Source organism: Theropithecus gelada, chromosome 12 (assembly GCF_003255815.1).
Source record: "Theropithecus gelada isolate Dixy chromosome 12, Tgel_1.0, whole genome shotgun sequence".
NCBI lineage: Eukaryota > Metazoa > Chordata > Mammalia > Primates > Cercopithecidae > Theropithecus > Theropithecus gelada.
This window is the reverse complement of record NC_037680.1, coordinates 91922217-91944648: the sequence shown is the minus strand read 5'-3', so window position 1 is coordinate 91944648 and position 22432 is coordinate 91922217. Positions and strand designations below refer to the sequence as shown.

Sequence of the window (22432 nt, the reverse complement as noted above, 5' to 3'; positions counted from 1 at the left end):
GCAAGATGTGGTGTACAGACAGCTAGATTGCAGAAATAATGATTTAAACACAGAAGCAAAGTATCTCATACAATGACTACAAGAAGTTTCAGATAAACAGTCCTAAGAACTTCTTCTTTATGTTTACTCCATTACATTTTCAAAGATGTGGGAAAAGACTTAGTCTACTGCATTAGGATATTTCACTTTTATTTTCTAAACTTTTATGGTTCCACCCCGCAAATTCCTGCCTCATTTTCCTATCTGACAATATTACACAATTTTCTGTGTGTGTGTGTGTGTGTGTATCAGATTTTAGATTGTTACATTGATACTGTTACCAACAGATGACTTTCATATTTCATAGAATGTCTATATTCACATTAGAACTTGTTAATATTCAAAAAAATTTAAGAAGAAATGAGTTTCGAACAATTCTGGAACGTTCCAGAGCGCAGAGCTTTACCTGCTGGACTGACATGTTTGAAAGAGGCAGCGGCTGGAATACCTAACGCCTCCTTGAGTTCCTTCACCAGTTGCCAGGCGTTCAAAGCATCGCACAAGTTTATAAATCCAGGGGCTCCATTTAGAACTGAATGTAAAAATATACATGCACATTACTAAGCAGGATCAGTGAGGTCAGATATATGTACACTTCTCAAAAAATAACATGACTAAACAAATGTTTTAAGTATAATTAAAAGCCAAAGAGATATACACAAGCATAAAATCTTGATGATAAAGAACAAAGCAACTGAGCCTGAGCCCATCTGTAAAAAAAAAAAAAAATGCACATGTACATGAACACACACACACACACAACTGGAGGACCAGAACCATCCCTAAATAGAGATTTAGGGATGGGAGAAATTATGACAAGACTAGTGATCAGTCAGGAATTCATGTAAATACAGAACTAAGATTAAACAATTGAGGTAATTACAGAGACGGTACAAAATTTAAGTCATAAACCCTACAGATTTAAGAAATTATATTACAAGCTAAAGCAACAGCTGTGGGTGGAAGAAGAAGAGAAGAAATAATGTGGTTTTTTTCCTTCTTTGATGGCAAACTCAGCAGACTCTGCCTAAAGCGGAACTGTAGTTAAAAGGAGACTGCAACTTCAGAGTTTTCCATTACCTAGTGTCTTACCATTGGCAGATTTTTTTTAGGAGCTAGTATCTCCTGTGAATAAACATAAGTTCAGCACACAGAAAGAAATGGTGGGCCAGCACTAATTAAAAACAAAATGAACCGGGTACAATGGCTCACGCCTATAACCCCAGCACTTTGGGAGGCCGAGATGGGCAGATCACGAGGTCAGGAGTTCAAGATCAGCCTGGCCAACACGGTGAAACCCCGTCTCTACTAAAAATACAAAAATTAGCTGGGTTTGGTGGCAGGCGCCTGTAATCCCAGCAACTCGGGAGGCTGAGGCAGGAGAATCGCTTGAACCTGGGAGGCAGAGGTTGTAGTGAGCCGAAATCACGCCATTGCTCTTGTGGGCAACAAGAGCAAGACTCCGTCTCAAAAAAAAAAAAGTATAATTTCATGTCCTTCATGGGTTAAGATAGTTTTTAAAGACCTTGCCAAGTATTTACCAGTTTTTAAAGACCCTGCCAAATGTTTACTGAATGCCTACTACGATGTTAAGCACTGTTCTAGGTATTCAGGATACATCAGTGGAAAAAACCGTCCCTGCAACCCTCTTAAAATAAAAGTCACTGTCCCTACGGAGCTTACTGGGAGGCAAATAAAAAATAGGCAATAAATAGTCTACAGTAAAAGAAAATATTAGGTATTTATCAAAATGAGTTGAAAACTTGCACACAAACAATTATAGCAATTTTGTTCATAAACTACCAAAACTGTCCTTTTTAGTAGTTTTGGAAGTTTTGATGCCCTTCAATATGTCCATGGATAAAATGTGGTGCATTCATACACAATGAAATATTACTCAGCATTAAGCTACCAAGCCACAAAAAGACATGGAAGAAACTTAATGCATGTTGTTCAGTGAAAGTGTCTAAAGGGCTCCATACTGTATGATCCCAACTATTTGACATTCTGGAAATTGGTACAGAGTCAGTAAAAATAGCTGGGCATGGTGGTGCATGCCTGTAATCCCAGCACCTTAAGAGGCCAAGGCAGGAGGATTGCTTGAGTCCCAGGAGATCAAGACCAGCTCAGACAACATAGCAAGACTCCATTCAAAAAAAAAAGAGAAAAAGATGACAGTGGTTGCAAAGGGTTGGGGAGAAGGGAAAGAGGGGATGAGGAGGAGCACAAGGGAGTTTTAGGGCATTGAAACGATTGTGCGTGATACTGTAATGGGGGATACATACCACTATGCATTTTTCCAAATACAGAGAATGTATAACACAAAGAACGAATGTTAAACTATGAACCTTACTTAATAATGATGAAATCAAAATCAGTTCATCAAATGTAACAAATGAACCACACTAATGCATGATGTCAATAGGAGAAACTATGGGGAAGAGGGGGTATATGGAAATTCCCTATAATCACTGTAATTTCTGTAAACCTGTTAACTTCTCTAAAAAAATAAAGCCCATTTTAAAAAGAACTTGAAAAAATAATTCCCCCAACCAAAAATCAAGTCAAATAAAATCACTGTCCTCATGAAATTTACGGGAGAGGCACAGAAGAAACAAACTAGGCAATAAATAGTAAACAATAAAAGTAAAATATCCCCTAAGGCATACAACACGCATAATAAAACAAAACACCATATGTATGACTACCCCATCTCCCTCCCACTCATCATAGATGGTTTAGGCTAAGGTTGGTAAGTGGGAGAAAACTTTTGGTTTCTGAAACATCTCATAGTTAAGAGTATCTGGATGGGTGTGGTGGCTCATGCCTGTAATCCCAACACTTTGGGAGGCCAAGGCGGGTGGATCACCTGAGGTTGGGAGTTTTAGACTGGCCTGGCCAACATGGTGAAACTCCGTCTCTACTAAAAATACACAAATTAGCTAGGCGTGGTGGTACATGCCTGTAATCCTAACTACTCAGGAGGCTGAGGCAGGAGAATCGCTTGAACCTGGGAGGCAGAGTTTGTGGTGAGCCGAGATCACGCCACCGCACTCCAGCCTGGGCAACAGAGCAAGACTCTGCCTCAAAATAAACAAGAGTATCTGGTTCCCCTTCAAATATCAAATTTTCAAAGACATTAATAACTGAAATAGAAAGTGCAACAGAGAAATGATGAAAGTTGCTTAATCTAGTAAATAGCTGAAATAAATAGGAATCTTCGTGTTTCCAAACATAAGCAAACCAGTCATTAAAATCTCAGACACATACACACACTCATACAACCCCATCTTTGTTCTTGCTTCAATTTTGTTTTAGATACAAACACAACTGTACACTTTGTAATAACATCGCTGCCAAATACTCAAACCATATGAAAAGGCAAACTGCCTTTTCTGTTGTGGAAATAAGTCCATGATGGGGAGAAACCCTGGGAATCTCACACAAGAAACGCTTATTTATGTGTCCAGGGCCACCTCTGCCATGTTTACCACAAATAATACTTTAAACTTCAAAAGAAACACACACACAGTCTAAGGAACAATGAAGGCTTTTATATAGTCCAGTGAAGACGCTTTGGAAAATGAAAAGTGTAAGAACTGACAGTACATAGGGATTTTTTTTTTGCCTTAGAATCTTAATGGAGAATATAAACTATAAGCAGGAAATAGCTCAGATATAACAGCAGACAAATCGGTTTCAAGAAGTCCTAGAAGGAAAAATTTGTGCAAAATGTCAGGTTTCTAATTGTTCATTCCATAAACATTTAGGGAATGTGCCAAGCAGTCTTCTAAACCCTGGGAATTCAGCAACAAACAAAAACAGATGCAGCTTCTGCTCTCAGAAGCTGACATCCTGGCCGGGTGCTGTGGCTCATGCCTGTAATCCCAGCATTTTGGGAGGCCGAGGCAGGCAGATCACCTGAGGTCAGGAGCTCAGGACCAGCCGGCCAACATGGTGAAACCCTATCTCTACTAAAATACAAAAATAGCCGGTTGTGGTGGCAGGCGCCTGTATTCCCAGCTATTCGGGAGGCTAAGGCAGGAGAATCATTTGAACCTGGGAGGCGGAGTTTGCGGTAAGCCAAGACAGCACCACTGAGCTCCAGTCTGGGCAAAAAGAGTGAAACTTCATCTCAAAAAAAAAAGAAGCTGCCATCCTAATGGGGAACGACAACTTGAACGGAATAAACAGAAACACGTGCAGCAAAACAGGGTGACGGGATGAAAGCATCATGGGCGGCTACTTTGGTCTGAGTGGTCAGGGAAGGCTCCTCTGAGGAGGTGAGGACTGAATAACAAGAAACCAGGATCGTGAAGGGCAGAGGGAAGAATTCTGGGTGAAGGGGACAAGGAGCCAGAGGCACTGGAGTGGAAGGAGCTGGGCCCACTGGAGGCACAGGGCAGAGGGGCTAGGAGCCAGGGCAGGGAGAGCTGCAGAGGGGGCAGACAGGTGGCAGGCAGGCAGCACAGGGTTTGTGAGGCAGGGCAAGGTGCTTAAGAAAAGCCAAGGAATGGTTTTCAGTAGGGTCTCACATCATCCGATTTCCATTTTTAAAAGATTACTGTGCTGTGAGGACTTGGGAAGTGTTAGTGTCAAAATGTATCTGAGGCCAGGTGTGGTGGCTCACACCTGTAATATCCCAGCACTCTGGGAGGCTGAGGCGGGCAGATTACTTGAGGTCAGGAGTCTGAGACCAGCCTGGCCAACATGGTGAAATCCCGTCTGTACTAAAAATAGAAAAACTAGCCAGGCATGGTGGTGCGCACCTGTAATCCCAGCTACTCAGGAGGCTGAGGCAGGAGTATCGCTTGAACCAGAGATTGCACCACTGCACTCCAGCCTGGGTGATAGAGCGAGACTCCATCATCTTAATTAAAAAAAGAAAAAAAATCTATCTGAGGCAGAACAATAGAATGCAGCAAACATGAAGACTATTTCAGATTCTCCTCCCACCTGGCACGCTGCTCCCCTCCCCATTGCTCTCTCAGCTGGTGACAGAGAAAGGAAGCCCAGGCTGCATCCCCCCAGCAAATGCTGACCGCCCCAGGCAGGAAGGAGGCTGCCCTTGCTCTCAGCCAAGGCCAGCTACCCCAGCAGTGCTTGGGATTCCAAGGCCTCCATGCCTGGGACTCTCACCTCTGTCCCTGCCCCCACTCTCCCTTGTACCAGAGCAGGACAGGCTCTCACAGCCTACCTTTGGAACAGAACAGGCCACAAATTTAAAAACTCTCTCTAAACTCTACAAACCCATGGGAAGTCCTACTTTCTCTGTTCAAAGAAACCTCTTTAACATTGTTAGTTCTTAACATCACATTTCTCCTTTGGCCTACTTCAATTGGGCTTCTAGCTTCAACATTCCAAGGAAACTGCTTCTTACAACATTTGCAAAACAAACAGTCCGTTTTCTGTTCTCAAATGCACAACTGCTCTGTGCCAGACCATCAACACATTTAGGTCTCCAAAACAATTCAAATTCCTGAGAACTTGATGGTTTATGTTACTTCATCAAATACTGGGTCCTTCCTGGAGGAGAGGCTACATCCTAATGCCAGAGCAGAAGCCAGCATCCAGTATTGCAGCTGTCCCTCTCCGCAAATGGCTCCTCGGAAGCCAACCTGCCAGTGGTCATCAGGCTCCTTACATACCCAGCACCAACCCCCAGGACTGGCTCACCACAAAGCAGACCTTGGAGAATAGTCAGACTTCTTCCAGAGGCTGCAATTTCTTCAGTAATGTCTGGGGAAACCTAAAGGGCTTAGAAAACTTGCTCCTCAAGAGTCAGCAACAGGAATTTCACAAGTTTTCTTCTGCTGGTTCCTCCACAGTATACCTACCAAGCCTTTACCCCAAAGCTCATTCTTGACCCTCTTCTCTATAAAATCCAGGCCATCCCATCCTGTCTCCTGTCTTCAAAAACATCTACCCGGCGGAGACATTCCAATCTCCATCTCCCCCATGACACCTTTTCAGAACGCCAGACTACTCAACTTCTGTGCTCTTCAGTCCAAATGGCGTCTCCAACCAGATGGTTATCACATGGCTACAAGAGGCATTATGGAATGTATCATCTTCTGAATGTGAACCACATCAGATGCAATACAGAGAAACACACACTCTCCAGACACAGCAAACCATGCCACAGAACGCTCAGGCTTTACCTGTGATGGGAAGCTTGGGCTTCAGTGTGTACAGCTGGGCAGGGGTCTGATGAGGGTTCATTCCATAGCGCAAGGGCATCTGAGATATGCCTTTGCTGTACTGTCTCCTGAAATAATCTGAAATTGCTTCATCATATTGTGCCGTATGAGTGAATGCCTACAAAAAGCGTAAGTTTTGTGAGACGCTAGCAGCACTTTCCAAAGCGGGGACAAGATGGTTTTCTAGGTCCACGGCAAACAAGATCTCCTCACCATTCAGTGCTATGTGGTGGCTGCACGATATGATGACACCATGAATGACACCAAAGCAATGAATGGCCCAACAAATTACCCCTTTCCAAATCTCTTTCAATCTTTTTTTTTTTTTTTTTTTTTGAGACAGTCTCACTCTGCCACCCAGGCTAGAGTGCAGTGGTGTGATCTCGGCTCACTGCAACTTCTGCCTCCTGGGTTCAAGCGATTCTCCTGCCTCAGTCTCCCGAGTAGTTGGGATTACAAGCATACACCACCACACTCAGCTAATTTTTGTATTTTTAGTAGAGACAGGGTTTCACCACGTTGGCCAGGCTGGTCTCGAACACCTGATCTCAGGTGATCCGCCAGCCTTGGCCTCCCAAAGTGCTGGGATTACAGGTGTGAACCACCGCGCCGGCCCTCTTTCAATCTTTGTGACAGAATACCTCTGTAATAGCTGGTCTCTCAATTTTTACCAAAAGGACAGCAACCCCCGCAGAGCTTTGGTAGGCGATGCAATCTACCAAGAATTGAATACTGACTGGTCTGGCAAACGCTGCACTCCATGGATATAACTCACAATATCATGAAAGTGCATCCCACCTTCAAAGCTAACTGGCGTCTAGTCTCCAAGGAGGTGTCCTTACTCTCGGAGCTCTGCATCTCCGTGGACACCGCCACATAGTCCTCTGGTTCACACACTACTGTCACTCGAGCATGGTTTTTGGCTGCAGCTCTCAGTAAGGTTACTCCACCTTTGAAGAACAAAAGACATATTGATTTTTGTATGTCCCTATCAGCTTATGAACCTCTTTGAAATAAAGTCATTGTGCATGTACTTCCATTTTAATTCTTGACTTAAAAATCAGGAAAATAAGCTGGGCACGGTGGCTCACACCTGGAATCCTAGCACTTTGGGAGGCTGAGGCAGATGGATCACCTGAGGTCAGGAGTTCGAGACCAGCCTGGCCAACATGGCAAAACCCCGTCTCTACTAAAAATAAAAAAAAAATTAGCTGGGTTTGGTGGTGTGCGCTTGTAATTCCAGCTACTCAGGAGGCTGAGGCAGGATAATCACTTGAGCCTGGGACGCAGAGGTTGCAGTGAGCCGAAATTGCACCACTGCACTCCAGCCTGGGGGGCAAAGCAAGACTCCGTCTCAAAAAAGAGAAAAAAAATCAGGAAAATTACCCAGATGAATCTCTGCACACAAAAAATAGCTTAGAAAATATAAATGAGGCCGGGTGCAGTGGCTCATGCCTGTAATCCCAGCACTTTGGGAGGCCAAGGCAGGCGGATCACAAGGTCAGGAGATAGAGACCATCCTGGCTAACACGGTGAAACCCCATCTCTACTAAACAAACTACAAAAAATTAGCCGGGCGTGCTGGCGGGCGCCTATAGTTCCAGCTACTCGGGGGACTGAGGCAGGAGAATGGCGTGAACCCGGGAGGCGGAGCTTGCAGTGAGCCGAGATCGTGCCACTGCACTCCAGCCTGGGCAACAGAGCCAGACTCCGTCTCAAAAAAAAAAAAAAAAAAAAAGAAAATATAAATGAAAAAAGAAAATATAAATGAATTATAGTAATCCCAAAACACAATCCAGAAGCAGTTATTTTCTTTCTATTTCCTCAGTAATGAAAGTCAAAATGAAATCTCACTAAAATTTAAATAATTCTCTCCTCTCTCAGTCTTCTAAAATGGTTTTCTGACTTACCAATGTCAATTTGCTCCACAGCCTCCTCAACAGTTACACCTGGAGAAGCCACTGTCTTCACAAAGGGATAGAGATTGCAGGCAACAACTCTAAAACAAAGACGAATCTGGCGTCATTAAAAACTCCACTCATGTGGTTTACCGCTATCTAGGAAAAAAACAAGTCAGTACTATTAACGTTACCAAAAGCCATACAGAACTAAAATATAAACTGTGAGCCTGACATTTTGGAGTTCTAACGAGTATGTTAAAAAGTCAGGGTGTCCTGCTGGGGTCGAGCAGAGGGAATTTAGTCAGCAGGTGCTGTCCGGATCTGGATACACAGTACTCCCTCCACGTCACACTGCAACGCTGCTGCTTGCGTAACCTTAGCTACCCGGAACCACCAAGCCATCAAACATTTATAAAACATTTTAATAAAAGGATAAAGTACAAGATTATAGACAACATCCGCATTTTGGAATGCGATCACTATTATTCAGAACATTAGAATTTAGATTCTTTTTCCAATGGATTGGTACAATGATGAAAAATATCAGAGCATTCTAAGGGTGAAACATTTGTTTTGCCTTCAGAGAGGTCATAAAAATGATGGTAACAGGAATGCCAAAAGAATAATTTAAAATACAGAAGTAATCTAAAATTAACAATCAGTGAAGTACAGCTCCACTCCTAGGCCTGTAGTGCGAGGAGCTCTGGGGGCAGGCTCCCTAGCGAAACGAGCCTAACTTGAAAACTAATTAAAAACAAAAAACAAAACACAGAAGAACAGAAGAGAAGGGGAAACACTTTGCAGCTCATCTTTATTAAGTCTACTGCCCTCCTACTAAAACCAGACAAATGGCACAAGAAAACTAGAGACCAGTATCTCTTAGGTACGTACCTTCACACAAAAACCCTCAACAAAACACTAACAAACTGCATCTAGAAAAATCAAAAAACCACCTGATCATCTCAATAGATGTACAAAAAGGATTTGACAAAATTCAACAGCTATTCATATAAAAATACTCAACTAATTAAAAATAGAAGGGAACTTACTGAACATGACAAAGTGTAAGAAAAACCCACAGCTAACATCATACTTGATGGTGAATGACTAAATACTTTTCCCCTAAACTCAGAAATAAGGTAAGAGGCCGAGCCGGTGGCTCACACATGTAATCCCAGCACTTTGGGAGGCCAAGCCAGGTGGATCACCCGAGGTCAGAAGTCTGAGACCAGCCTAGTCAATATGGTGAAACCCCGTCTCTACTAAAAATACAAAAATTAGTCGGGCAAGGTGGCACACACTTGTAATCCCAGCACTTTGGGAGGCTGAGGAGAGCAGATCACCTGAGGTTGGGAGTTCAAGACCAGCCTGACCAACATGGAGAAACCCAGTCTCTACTAACAATACAAAATTAGCTGGGCAAGGTGGCACATGCCTGTAATCCCAGTTACTTGGGAGGCTGAAGCAGGAGAATCACTTGAACCCGGGAGGCGGAGGTCAGTGAGCCAAGATCACACAATTGTACTCCAACTCGGGTGACAAGAGCAAAACTCCGTCTTAAAGAAAAGGAACAAAACAATAACGTCCATTCTTACCACTTCTACTGAACACTGTACTAGAAGTTCTAGCCAGGGCAATTAGCAAAGAAAAGAAAATAAAAGGCATCAGGACTGGAAAGAAAGCAGTGAAGTTATCTCTATTTGCAGATGATATCATCTAGTATACCGAAAATCCCAAATTCACAAAAATAACCTCTTAGCACTAATAAATGAGTTCAGCAAAGCCGCAGGATATATGAACAATATACAAAATTCGATTGTATTAAAATATACATTGGCAATGAATGAGAAAAAAATTAAGAAAAAATTCTACTTCACAAGACAATGTTAAAAGAAATTAAAGACAATCTAAATGAATAGAAAGACACCCCATGTTCACGGACTGGAAAATTTAATATTCTTAGGATGGCAACATTTCCCAAATTGATCTACAGATTCAACACAATCCCTATGAAAATTCCAACTGCGTTGTTTTGCAGAAATGGACAAGCTGATTCTAAAAATCATGTGGAAATACAAGGGACCCCGAAGAGTCAAAGCCATTCTTGAATAAGAAAAAGGAAGTTGGAGGACTCACACTTGCTGATTTCAAAATTTATTACCAACCTGTAGTAATAGTGTAGTACTGGCATAACAATAGGCACGCAGACCAAGGGTGCCAAGACCATTCGATTGGGCAAAGAACAGTCTTTTCAACAAACGATGCTGAGACAACTGGACAGCCACAAACAAAGTAAGACTTCTATTTCATGTCTGTATATAAAAATTAACTTAAAATGAAACAAAGACTAACACTATAATAACTAACACTAAAATAACTCTTAAAAGAAATGTACATAGGCTGGGTGCAGTGGCTCATGCTTGTAATTCCATTAGCTGGGCGTGGTAGCAGGCACCTGTAATCCCAGCTACTTGAGAGGCTGAGGCATAAGAATCGCTTGAACCTAGGAGGCAGAAGTTGCAGTGAGCCAAGATCACACCATTGTACTCCAGCCTGGGCAACAAGAGCGAAACTCCATCTCAAAAAAAAAAGGAAGAAAGAAAAAAAGAAAATATACACAAAAATCTTCATCACTGAGGATTAGACAATAGTTTCTTAGATATGACACCATTAACGCAAGCAACAAAAAAATAAATTCAACATCATCAAAATTAAAAACGTTTGTGGGCTGGGCATGGTGGCTCACACCTGTAATCCCAGCACTTTGGGAGGCCAAGATGGGTGGATCACCTGAGGTCAGGAGTTCAAGACCAGCCTGGGATGTGGCAATTAATATGGTTTGGGATGTGTGTCGTCTCCAAATCTCATTTTGAAATGTGATCCCCAATGTTGGAGGTGTGGCCTGGTGGGAGATGACTGGGTCACAAGGGCAGATCCCTTATGAATGGCTTGGTGCCCTCCCCATAATGCGTCCTCACTCTGAGTTCATGTAGAGCTGGTTGTTTAAAAGAGCCGGGAAGGTCAGGCGTGGTGGCTCACACCTAATTCCAGCACTTCGGGAGGCCGAGGTGGGTGGATCATTTGAGGTCAGGAGTTCTGAGACCAGCCTGACCAACATGGTGAAACCCCATCTCTACTAAAAATAGTAAAAATGAACTGGGCGTGGTGACAAATGCCTATAATCTCAGCTACTCAGGAGGCTGAGGCAGGAGAATCACTTGAATGCGAGAGGCAGAGGTTGCAGTGAGCCAAGGTCGTGCCACTGCTCCAACCTGAGCAACAGAGCGAGACCCTGTCTCAAAATAAAATTAAATTAAATTAAGAATAAAATTTAAAAAGTAAGAGAGCCCGGCAACTCCTCCTCTCCCTCTCTCTTGCTTCTCCTCTCATGTGATATGCCAGCTCCCCCTCTGCCTTCCACTGTGACTGTAAGCTTCCTGAAGCCCTTACCAGAAGCTGACGCTGGCAACATGCTTCTTGTACCGTCTGTAGAACCATGAGCCAAAATAAACCTATTTTTATAAATTACCCAGCTTGGCCGGGCGCGGTGGCTCAAGCCTGTAATCCCAGCACTTTGGGAGGCCGAGATGGGCGGATCATGAGGTCAGGAGATCGAGACCATCCTGGCTAACATGGTGAAACCCCGTCTCTACTAAAAAAATACAAAAAACTAGTCGGGCGAGGTGGCGGGCGCCTGTAGTCCCAGCTACTCGGGAGGCTGAGGCAGGAGAATGGCGGGAACCTGGGAGGCGGAGCTTGCAGTGAGCTGAGATCCGGCCACTGTACTCCAGCCTGGGCGACAGAGCAAGACTCTGTCTCAAAAATAAATAAATAAATAAAATAAAATAAAATAAATTACCCAGCTTCTAGTATTCCTTTATAGCAATGCAGAATAGACTAACACAGTAATGGTTGCACAACTTCTGTGAACCACTGATTTGTACATTTTAAATTGGTGAGTTGTATGGTATGTGGATTAGATCTCAATAAAGCTGTTATGTATATTTAAGAGAAACAGCCAGTATCTTTATGCAAATAACTCAGTTAGTTGTGCAAGTTGATAATCCCTAATAGGAAAACCTGAAATCTGAAACGCTCCAAAATCTGAAATGCTCCAGAACCTGAAACTTTTTGCATGTCAACACGACACTCGGAGGAAATACTCACTGGGGCATTTCGGATTTCTGAGGGATGCTCAACTGATATGTTATCGCAAATATTCCAAAATCTGAAGAAATCTGAAATCCAAGACACTTCTGGGTCCCAAGCATTTCAGATAGGGGATACTTAACCTATACATACTAAGATTTAGATTCTAACTTCCTAAAAACTTTAAGTATGTATTTTGGTTATATAAATCCGGCCAAACCAAAATGCTTACACACATACAAAGTCACACAGAAGGCAGGCAGTAAAGATTTATAGTGAGTAAGAAAAACCAGGGATACCAGGTTTGGCACAGTCTTTGTCATCGGTCATAATGTGTTAAAAGTTCAATTTCAGGTTTTTACCTTATAAGATTGAAATCAAGTCTGGTCATGTCAGCATTATCTTCTGGGATATTACGAGCCAGGATTCCTAATTTAACAAAGTTAAACGAAGTATCAGGTTCAAAAAACAAGTAAGATTAAGGACTTTCTTTCAACATAGTGTCTTCAAATTAAATCCTCTTGATTGAAAACAAAATTTTTTTTTTTTTTTTTGAGATGGTCTCGCTCTATCACCCAGGCTGGATTGCAGTGGCGTAATCACAACTCACTATAGCCCTAACCTCCAGGGCTCAAGCAATCCTCCTACCTCAGCCTCCCAAGTAGCTGGGACTACAGGCATGCACCACCACACCCAGCTGGTCTTTTTAATTTTTTAAAGAGAAGGGGGGTGTTGCCGTGTTGCCCAGGGTGATCTTACAAACTCCTGGGCTCAAGCAATTCTCCTGTCTCAGCTCTCAAAGTGCTAGGACTATAGGCAAGAGCCACCATGCCCAGTATAATATTCTTAAAGAATATCAAACATATAGTTGAGGAGTTATCAAACAAAAAAATCAGGATTAACAGATATATTTGGCTGGCCACAGTGGCTCATGCCTATAATACCAGCACTTTGGGAGGCTAAGGTGGGGGATTGCTTGAGCCCAGGAGTTCAAGATCAGCCTGGGCAACAAGGTGAGACCCCTTCTCTATAAAAAATACAAGAATTAGTTGGTCGTGGTGGCATATGCCTCTAGTCCCAGCTACTTGGGAGACTGAGGTGGGAGAACTGCTTGAGCCTGGGAGGCAGGCAGAGGCTATAGCGAGCCGTGATCGCACCACTGCACTCCAGCCTGGGCAAGAGCGGGACCTTGTCTCAGAAAAAAAAAAAAAAGAAAAAAAAAAAGGATACATTTAAAAATCTTTTCTTCAGTTCTTGATCCCCTTTTCTTGAGCAATAAAATATAAAAAAGGTAAACGGAATTTTACAAAACTGTTGCTAGTTCCAGAATAGTCTATGCGTTCCTGTAAGTCAATGGATGTCTGATGATTTGTAGCCATTCAGCTTTATTCACCAAATTGTACCACAACTGACAAACTAGGATATCGGTTTCTTGTCACTTTGGTTTATATATAGTTCATTCTCAGGTGAATGAACAAATGTAAAGCACTTTGAAAAAACATTCTTTTGCAAGTCGGTTACATTGTGATGCTTCATTCTAAGTTTGAACTATTTTAAAAGTCTTTTCATACTATGAAATCTAAATATCTTCAGCCACTCGAGCAGGAAATACCAGCCTCTAAATTAGGCATCAGGTGAGGACTAACAGCAAGCAGAGGAAAACAATCTGAATTCATCAAGTAGTAAGACAAGCCGTTTTTAAACCAGTTCTAACATATTATGAAATTTGCCAGCAACTTCGTAACATTAACTTTATATGTAAATTTCTCTTGAGCCTTTTTCCTCCTTTATTTTAGGACGTTATCAACTAAAATATTCCTGGAAACCACTGACTGTTCTACACTAAAGATACCAACCACTTACCAGCATGGACTGCAGGATGCAAAGTTTTCACACGTCCCCCCAACATTTCGGGAAATCCCGTCAACTCGGAGACATCTCTGAAAAACAGATAAACAGAATAGTACTACTAGTGTGGCTGAACTGTTATTTTACAGTATTCAAAGCATCTACTGTTTTCATTTCAAGAGATTTTGAGCGTGAATTCAACAAGAAAATTCTGATTTTTTAAGTCTTTCACTATACTTGATTTCTTAAGTAAAATTCTATTTACTTTTAAAAAAAAAGGTTATTTAATATATTTCCTAACTGTTGTGTATGTTCAGGGATAATTGGTAACTATTACAGCATTGGTTTTATAATTTTCAGAGAATTTAGAAACTGAATCATAAGCCACACTCATTAAATATTACTAAGAAATACAACTGAGAAGTTGGCAGTATGTAACAAAAAGCATTAAAAATACCCTTGGCCGGGCACAGTGGCTCATGTCTGTAAACCCAGTATTTTCGAAGGCTGAGGCAGATGGATCACCTGAGTTGGGGAGTTCAAGGCCAGCCTGGCCAACATGATGAAACCCCATCTCTACTAAAAAAATACAAAAAATTAGCCAAGCGTGGTGGCTGGAACCTATAATCCCAGCTACTCTGGAGGCTGAGGCAGGAGAATCACTTGAACCCAGGAGATGCAGGTTGCAGTGAACCGAGATCATGCCACTGCACTCCGGCCTAGGCGACAGAGCAAGGCTCCAATCTCAAAAAACAACAACAACAACACATGAAGATAGCATATCAAGTGAGTGAAGAATAAAAGACTGTTTAATAAAGTGGTGTTGGTATTGGAATAACTGGTTAAAACCACACAAAAATACATTCCTTATGAATCAAAGGTTTAAGCATTTAAAAAATCATGTATGTAGCAAAATTAAATATGTATAATATTCTTTGCAATTATTAAACAAAAGATTGAGAGGTCTGATTACAGAAATGTCAAATAAAAAGTTTCACATGGGGAAAAACAGTAAACTAGAAAAAATAATCACACAATGTGACAAAGGGTCAAGTGAAGGACTGTATTTAAATATTAATTTATATCACCAAGCTGACCCCTAGAAAGTTGTAACCATGAACACTCTGGCAGACTTTATAAGTTGTAATGGTGTGTAGAAATGTCCACAATATATAAGAAAAAATAAAGCAGGGGCTGGATGGAGTGGCTCACACCTGTAATCCCAGCACTTTGGGAGGCCAAGGCAGATGGATCACCTGAGGTCAGGAGTTCGAGACCAGCCTGGCCAACATGGTGAAACCCAACCTCTACTAAAAATACAAAATTAGGCAGGCATGGTGGTGCACGCCTGTAATCCCATCTACTCGGGAGGCTGAGGCAGGAAAATCGCTTGAACCCAGGAGGCGGAGGTTGCAGTGAGCCAAGATCACGCCACTGCGTTTCAACCTGGGCAACAACAGCGAAACTCCATCTCAAAAAATAAATAAATAAACAAACATAAATAAAGCAGTAAGCAAAACTGCATCTATCTTCTGTGTAAGCTATGAAATAAAGTGCATGCTTATAAAAATGCTAGAAGAAAAATATATTAACATGTTAAGAATGACAATCCATTTTTACTACCTTCTTTATAGTTTTCCACACTTTTGAATTTTCTACAACCAACATACATAGCTTTTTTTGAGATGGGATCTCACTATGTTGCCCAGACTGGAGTACAGTGGTTATTCACAGGTACAACTATAGTGCATGGCCACCTAGAACTCCTGGGCTTAAGTAATCCTCCAAGTAGCTGAGACTATAATAAACACTTTAAAGCAGCAAGTTCTGCCAGTAAGATATGGAATTTCCTGGGTAGATACTCCTATTAATGGGAGCCATTTGCAAAAGACTGGTGTTTGACCAATGACACACACAGTTCCAACATCCACAAACTGGTGACATAAATGTTTTCAAATTCAAAATTTCTTTTCCTGGGGTTCAGGAAATAAAATCCATTTCCTCCAAATGAAGACAGTCACTTAAAACTTAGAGAAGGTGGATTTATTTCTAGAATTAAACATTTGGGGTAATTAAAAAGCTTGCTACTCCTTTGAACTGAAGAATTTATACATAATGGCTGTAGTCTTGGGAAATAATTCTATGTATGCTCACTGCTGTATACTCACTAATTAAAATCCAACTAAAATCCATCAGTTTGCCTCATGGCGAGGTAATGGTTAACTTCCTGGGATAAAATGATTGTAGATAACAATACCCAAAAATATGCTCAGAAGCAGCCTCAGAACCAAGATCTTTTTTTTTTTTTTTTTTTTTTTTTTTGAGACAGTGTTTCTTTCTGTCACCCAGGCTGGAGTGTAGTGACGGAATCTCAGCTCACTGCAACCTCCACCTCCCGGGTTCAAGCAATTCTCCTGCCTCAGCCTCCTGAGTAGCTGGGATTACAGGTGTGCACCACCACACCTGACTGATTCTTTTCTGTATTTTTAGCAGAGATGGGGTTTCACCATGTTGGCCAGGCTGGGCTCAAACTCCTGACCTCAGATGATCCGCCAGCCTCAGCCTCCCAAAGTGCTGGGATTACAGGCATGAGCCACTGCGCCCAGCCAGAACCAAGATCTTGTCCAGGCATCATGGCTCACACCTGTAATCCCAGCACTTAGGGAGGCCAAGGCAGGCATAATTGCTTAAGCCCAGAAGTTCAAGGCCCGGGGGACAACATGGTGAAACCATCTCTATTAAAAATACAAAAATTAGTCAGGCATGCTGGTGTGCACCTGTAGTCCCAGCTACTCAGGAGGCTGAAGTAGAAGGATTGCCTGAGCCTGGGAGTTCGAGGCTACAATGAGCCATGATTGTGCCACTGCACTCCAGCCTGGGCAACAGAGCAAGACTCTCTCAAAAACAAACAAACAAACAAAATCTAACTTTCTCCTGTCCTCTTGCCTCTCACCCTTCATTCTTCCCTGAAGTCACAGAAACCAGAACTTCTCTTCCCCAGGGCAGGTTACAGAAACTAGAACCCCTTTTCCTAAAGCCAGTCATAAGAATTAAACTTATGATTCTAACTTACCCCTGGCTTTCTGTCTAGGAGCTGGCCATAAAGAAATCCTCTTATCTCCTTGCCCAGTAGTAGGACAGGAGACCCTGTTGGAGGGCAGGGTGGAGAAGGAATTTTAGAAATGCCAAGAAGAATCTGGACAAACAGGCTTTCCTGGCTTTCTCCACCTCAGTCTACTAGCATACAGCATATCCTTGCTGTCCAATCATACTTCTACCTTTCTGTGCATTCGCTGTTGAACCTAAACATAAAAATGGATGGTTTTCCCTCTATCTCTGGGTCTTCATTCTGAAGGCTCTCATGTCATGTAAAACTTTGTTAAATAAATTTGTTATGCTTTTCTCTTATAACCTATCTTCTCTTATAAAAATATTGGTCATGACACCTTTCCACCCCTACAAAATCTTGGCCTTGGGTGTGGTGGCTCACACCTGTAATCCCAGCAGGCCAAGGCAGGCGGATCACTTGAGGTCAGGAGTTCGATATCAGCCTGGCCAACATGGTGAAACCCCGTCTCTATCAAAAATACAAAAAAATTAGCCAGGCATGGTGGCGGGCACCTGTAATCCCAGCTACTTGCGAGGCTGAGGCAGGAGAACTGCTTGAACCCGGGAGGCAGGGGTTGCAGTGAGCTGAGACAGTGCCATCGCACTCCAGCCTGAGCAACAAGAGCGAAACTCCATCTCAAAAAAAAAAAAACTTGGCCTCTTACTAGCTGTGTAATCTCAAGCAAAGTTACTTCTACGTTGTGCTTAGTTTCCTTACCTATAAAATGGGGATAACAGTACCTACACTAAAAAGTTGTTACAAGGACTATAAGAGTTTATATATGTAAAATACCACTGCAACTGAATAAAATACCACTGCAACTGAATGTGGCCTTTGTTGCAGAAAAAAACAAATGCTCCAAGTTGTTTACACTTCATTCAATGAACTTTGCTGTGCTAGGTTCTAAATAAATCACTCATGGTGAACTTCTTATCCTTTCATAGAAGAGAAACACATTTACATTTCCAGTTCTGAAAAAAGATATGACCATAATGAAGATAAGCGAGAAGTGGGTAGAGGTACAGAAGTAAGAAATCAGTTGATAGGTACCTGAAGTGGGTGACCGATACAGGACACAAGGGATCATTATACTTTTCTACTTTTGTGTCTGAAATGTTTCCATAATACGAAGTTTGGTGGGAAAAAAAAGAGACTACAGATGAGGATTTTGCTTAAAGAAGGTTCCATTACCATAGGAGGACCCAGCTTGGCCCAACGGAAAGAACGCAGGTCTGGACTTCGAATTCTCATTCGGTTCCTGATGAGCAAAGAGCCAACTTGCCTGCCATGATTCTCACAGGTTTCCCATGAAAACCACAGCGACAAGACACAAAAAGACATCGGATAATATAAAGTATGTGTTTGTTAACAAAGTAAGGCATGCTTACCATCTTGTTAAATTTAGGGAAGCTGTGTACTGCTCACATAGCTGAGAACTGCACAAAGAAAAGGTAGTAACCTACCTCTACATGGATCTAGAAACCAAGAAGCAAATTTTCCACATGACAACAAAAAGCAGACAGGCATCTTTCACCTCTTTCATTCTAAAATATGTTTCAGGGGTGGGCATCTCGTTCCTCCGAACTCTCACTGTCGTTTATTAAACAGTTATCCTACAGTCTTTTCCATTTTCTACCTTTCAGTAGACTTACTCCCTCTCCTGCCAGAATGCCAGTCCTTGACGTCAGGAACGGCATCCTGCTTAATCATTTTTAAGTCCCTTCTTTCCACGGCCTAGTCAGCTAATGAAGGGCTTGTGAACGTGGGAATGAATGGTTTGCACCTTCATATGGTTACCGGAGATTCTCAGGGAAGGGAGGTAGACTGGAATCTTCATGATGTCAAGTTTTACTAACTCACCGAAGTAACTGAAGTTTTCCTGGAATAACAAGTGGCCCACCTAAGTTAATCTGTTTAAGGAAGTGGCTAAGACTAGGGTCCTAAAATCAGGAACAGCACGGGTTCCAATCCTAGTTCTCCCTTACTCAACTCTTTAAACTTGTGCAGAAGTTGTTAAATCTCTCCAGTGTGTTGTCCAGGGTCTTTCTCTGTCACCCAGGATGGAGTGCAATGGTGCAATCTCGGCTCACCACAACCTCTGCCTCCCAGGTTCAAGCGATTCTCCTGCCTCAGCCTCCCCAGTAGCTGCGATTACAGGCGTGTCCCACCACACCGGCTAATTTCTGTATTTCAAATAGAGAAGGGGTTTCACCATGTTGGCCAGGCTGATTTCGAACTCCTGACCCTAAGTGATCCGCCCACCTCGGCCTCCCAAAGTGCTGGGATTACAAGCCTCAGCCAACGCGCCCGGCCGTCCAAGGTCTTAAAAGTTAGTAAATCTCTCTGAGCCTCATTTTTGTCTTCCATAAAGTGGGGAAGTATTGCACCAACCTCACAGCGCTACTGGGAGGAGTAAGTAAGGCATTTATTTAGCTCCTGGTGCCTAGAATACAATACTTCCTGGTTAATGTGATCACACTCCTTTCTGATGAGCTAGCTGTGCCTTACCTGACTGCCAGACCAGCATCCCTGAGAGCTTTTGCAGTCCCTCCGGAAGCGACCAGATTCAAACCAAGAGAGGTCAGGTTTCTTGCAAATTCCACAAGGCCGGTTTTGTCAGAGACACTAAATAAGGCTGAAAGAGAAGGCATTTTTTTCTCATGACTCGCAGCACTTTGCACTGTGGTCTGCAAGGCCTTGAGAGGGTCTGGGGGAGGAGACTCTCGAATCGCAAGGCCAGCACCTGGACCCAGCGTTCGCAGGCCTGGCCCAGGCCTCCTCAGGTCCTACACCCGCGACCTGCTCTAAGGCGGGCCACACGCAGGCTGGGGCCCAGCTGGGGAGCGGGGACGCTGGCTTTCGGGCCGCAGCGCCGCCCCTGCGTGCCGGGTCCCGCCGCCGCCGCCGATGGCGGGAGCTTGGGGGGCCACGAACCGCGCCGCTCCGCTAGGTCCTCACCGAGCTGGCCAGGGGCCATGGCTGCAGGAAGTGGGTTCGGGGCGAGCTGGAGGCAACAGCGGCGGCACCACGTGCGAAGGGAGGAGGGAGAACTGGAGGTGCGGCTCAGGAAGCGGGTGGGCGGAGCTGTCTCCGGGCTTGTCACGTGGCCCGTCGGCCAGGTTCCGCGCTCTGCTCTGCTCAGTTTCAAACGCAAGATCCGCGCCCCGGGGCGGAAGGGAACGGCCGGGTGGGGCGGGGCTCTGCCTGGCGCGCCTGGGCGCGGTGCTTGGGCTGGAAGGGATCCTGCCTGCGAGCCCAAAGTCCAGGCTTGGGAGCCGCGATCTACCCACGCCCCCAAAGTGAGGCCACCCCACGGCCTCTGGGGCAAACGCCTGTTATTCTAGGAAGCCTGTCCCCAGAGGCTGGAATGTACATAAAAGTGCCAAAGCACCCATGCTGAAAACAAACTAAACAAAAGGAATAGTTCATATAGCGGCAAAGCTGGAAAGTATCTGGACAGTTATTTACCATCCTCCGTTTTGTTTGTTGCTGTTTGTTGGTTTTTGTTTGTTTGTTTTGTTTTGTTTTGAGATGGAGTTTCGCTCTTGTTGCCCTGGCTGGAGTGCGATGGCGCGATCTCGGCTATGTCACATGCAACCTGCAACCTCAGCCTCCCGGATTTAAGAGCTTCTCCTGCCTTAGCCTCCCGAGTAGTTGGAATTATAGGTAGGCGCCACGGTGCCTGGCTAATTTTTGTATTTTTAGTAGACATGGGGTTTCGCCATGTTGGCCAAGCTGGTCTCAAACTCCTGACCTCAGGTGATCCGCCTGCCTCAGCCTCCCAAAGTGCTGGAATTACAGGCGTGAGCCACCACGCCCAGCCTGTTTTTTGTTTGTTTGTTTGCTTGCTTGCTTGTTTCTTTGTTTTGAGACAGTGTCTGGCTCTGTCTCCCAGACTGGAGTGCAGTGGCACGATCTTGGCTCACTGCAACCTCTACCTCCTGGGTTCAAGCGATTCTCCTGCCTCAGCCTCCCAAGTATCTGGCCCTACAGGCACTCACCACCATGCCTGGCTAATTTTTGTATTTTTAGTAGAGATGGGGTTTTGCCATTTTGGCTAGACTGGTCTCGAACTCCTGACCTTAGGTGATCCACCCGCCTTGGCCTCTCAAAGTGCTGGGATTGCAGGCGGAAGCCACCACGCCCAGCCTAGAATCAATTTTTTGACCTCCAAATATGGTTTTAACCCTTAGCTCTGAACACTTCTCACATTCCTACGAGGAATATATTAAGATTATCGCAGTGTCTTCAGTGTGTGTGCCAACTTTGAATTTAAAAAGGAAATTTCCTTGGCCAGTCACCATTAGGTTTTTACAGGAAATTGAAAGCAGGGAAAGGAGAAAACAATGCTGACATGTATTGATAAGGGGAAATAAACAGTTGCTTAGGCATCAGGCATTTGTCTGTTATGTGAATTACAAATACTTATTCGATTCAATACCTTTTTATTGAGCCTTTTCTGCCTGGATGGCAGAAATACGGTGTCAGAAGACAGAGATAAATATCACCTAAGCACTGTCCTCGAGGAGCTCATGATGGAATGAAAATGTAGACACATGGGCCGGGCGCGGTGGCTCAAGCCTGTAATCCCAGCACTTTGGGAGGCCGAGACGGGCGGATCACGAGGTCAGGAGATCAAGACCATCCTGGCTAACATGGTGAAACCCCGTCTCTACTAAAAAATACAAAAAACTAGCCGGGCGAGGTGGCGGGCGCCTGTAGTCCCAGCTACTCCGGAGGCTGAGGCAGGAGAATGGCGTGAACCCGGAAGGCGGAGCTTGCAGTGAGCTGAGATCCGGCCACTGCACTCCAGCCTGGGTGACAGAGCGAGACTCCGTCTCAAAAAAAGAAAAAAAAAAGAAAATGTAGACACATGATGTATAACTAAAAAATATTAATAGAGGCCGGGCGCGGTGGCTCAGCTTGTAATCCCAGCACTTTGGGAGGTGGAGGCGGGCGGATCATGAGGTCAGGAGATCGAAACCATCCTGGCTAACACGGTGAAACCCCGTTTCTACTAAAAATACAAAAAATTAGCCGGACGTGGTGGCAGGCGCCTGTAGTTCCAGCTACTCAGGAGGCTGAGGCAGGAGAATGGCAGGAACCCGGGAGGCGGAGTTTGCAGTGAGCCGAGATCGCGCCACTGCACTCCAGCCTGGGCGACAGAGCCAGACTCTGTCTCAAAA

The 22432-nt window shown here is 43.8% G+C and overlaps 1 protein-coding gene across 1 annotated transcript in view; it reads right to left on the bottom strand.

Moving 5' to 3' along the window:
• Positions 1-20894, bottom strand: part of ATIC (5-aminoimidazole-4-carboxamide ribonucleotide formyltransferase/IMP cyclohydrolase) — a 37376-nt gene extending 16482 nt beyond the window's left edge. Inside the window, exons 1-8 of the mRNA XM_025404485.1 lie at positions 20205-20894; positions 19755-19881; positions 14153-14229; positions 12652-12718; positions 8150-8238; positions 7038-7189; positions 6201-6357; positions 446-571 (exon numbers count right to left, since the gene is read on the bottom strand). Of these exons, the coding sequence (XP_025260270.1) occupies positions 446-571; positions 6201-6357; positions 7038-7189; positions 8150-8238; positions 12652-12718; positions 14153-14229; positions 19755-19881; positions 20205-20223 (814 nt within the window). The 5' untranslated portion in view covers positions 20224-20894. The remainder of the gene's footprint in view (positions 1-445; positions 572-6200; positions 6358-7037; positions 7190-8149; positions 8239-12651; positions 12719-14152; positions 14230-19754; positions 19882-20204) is intronic.
• Between the last annotated feature and the right edge of the window lie 1538 nt (positions 20895-22432).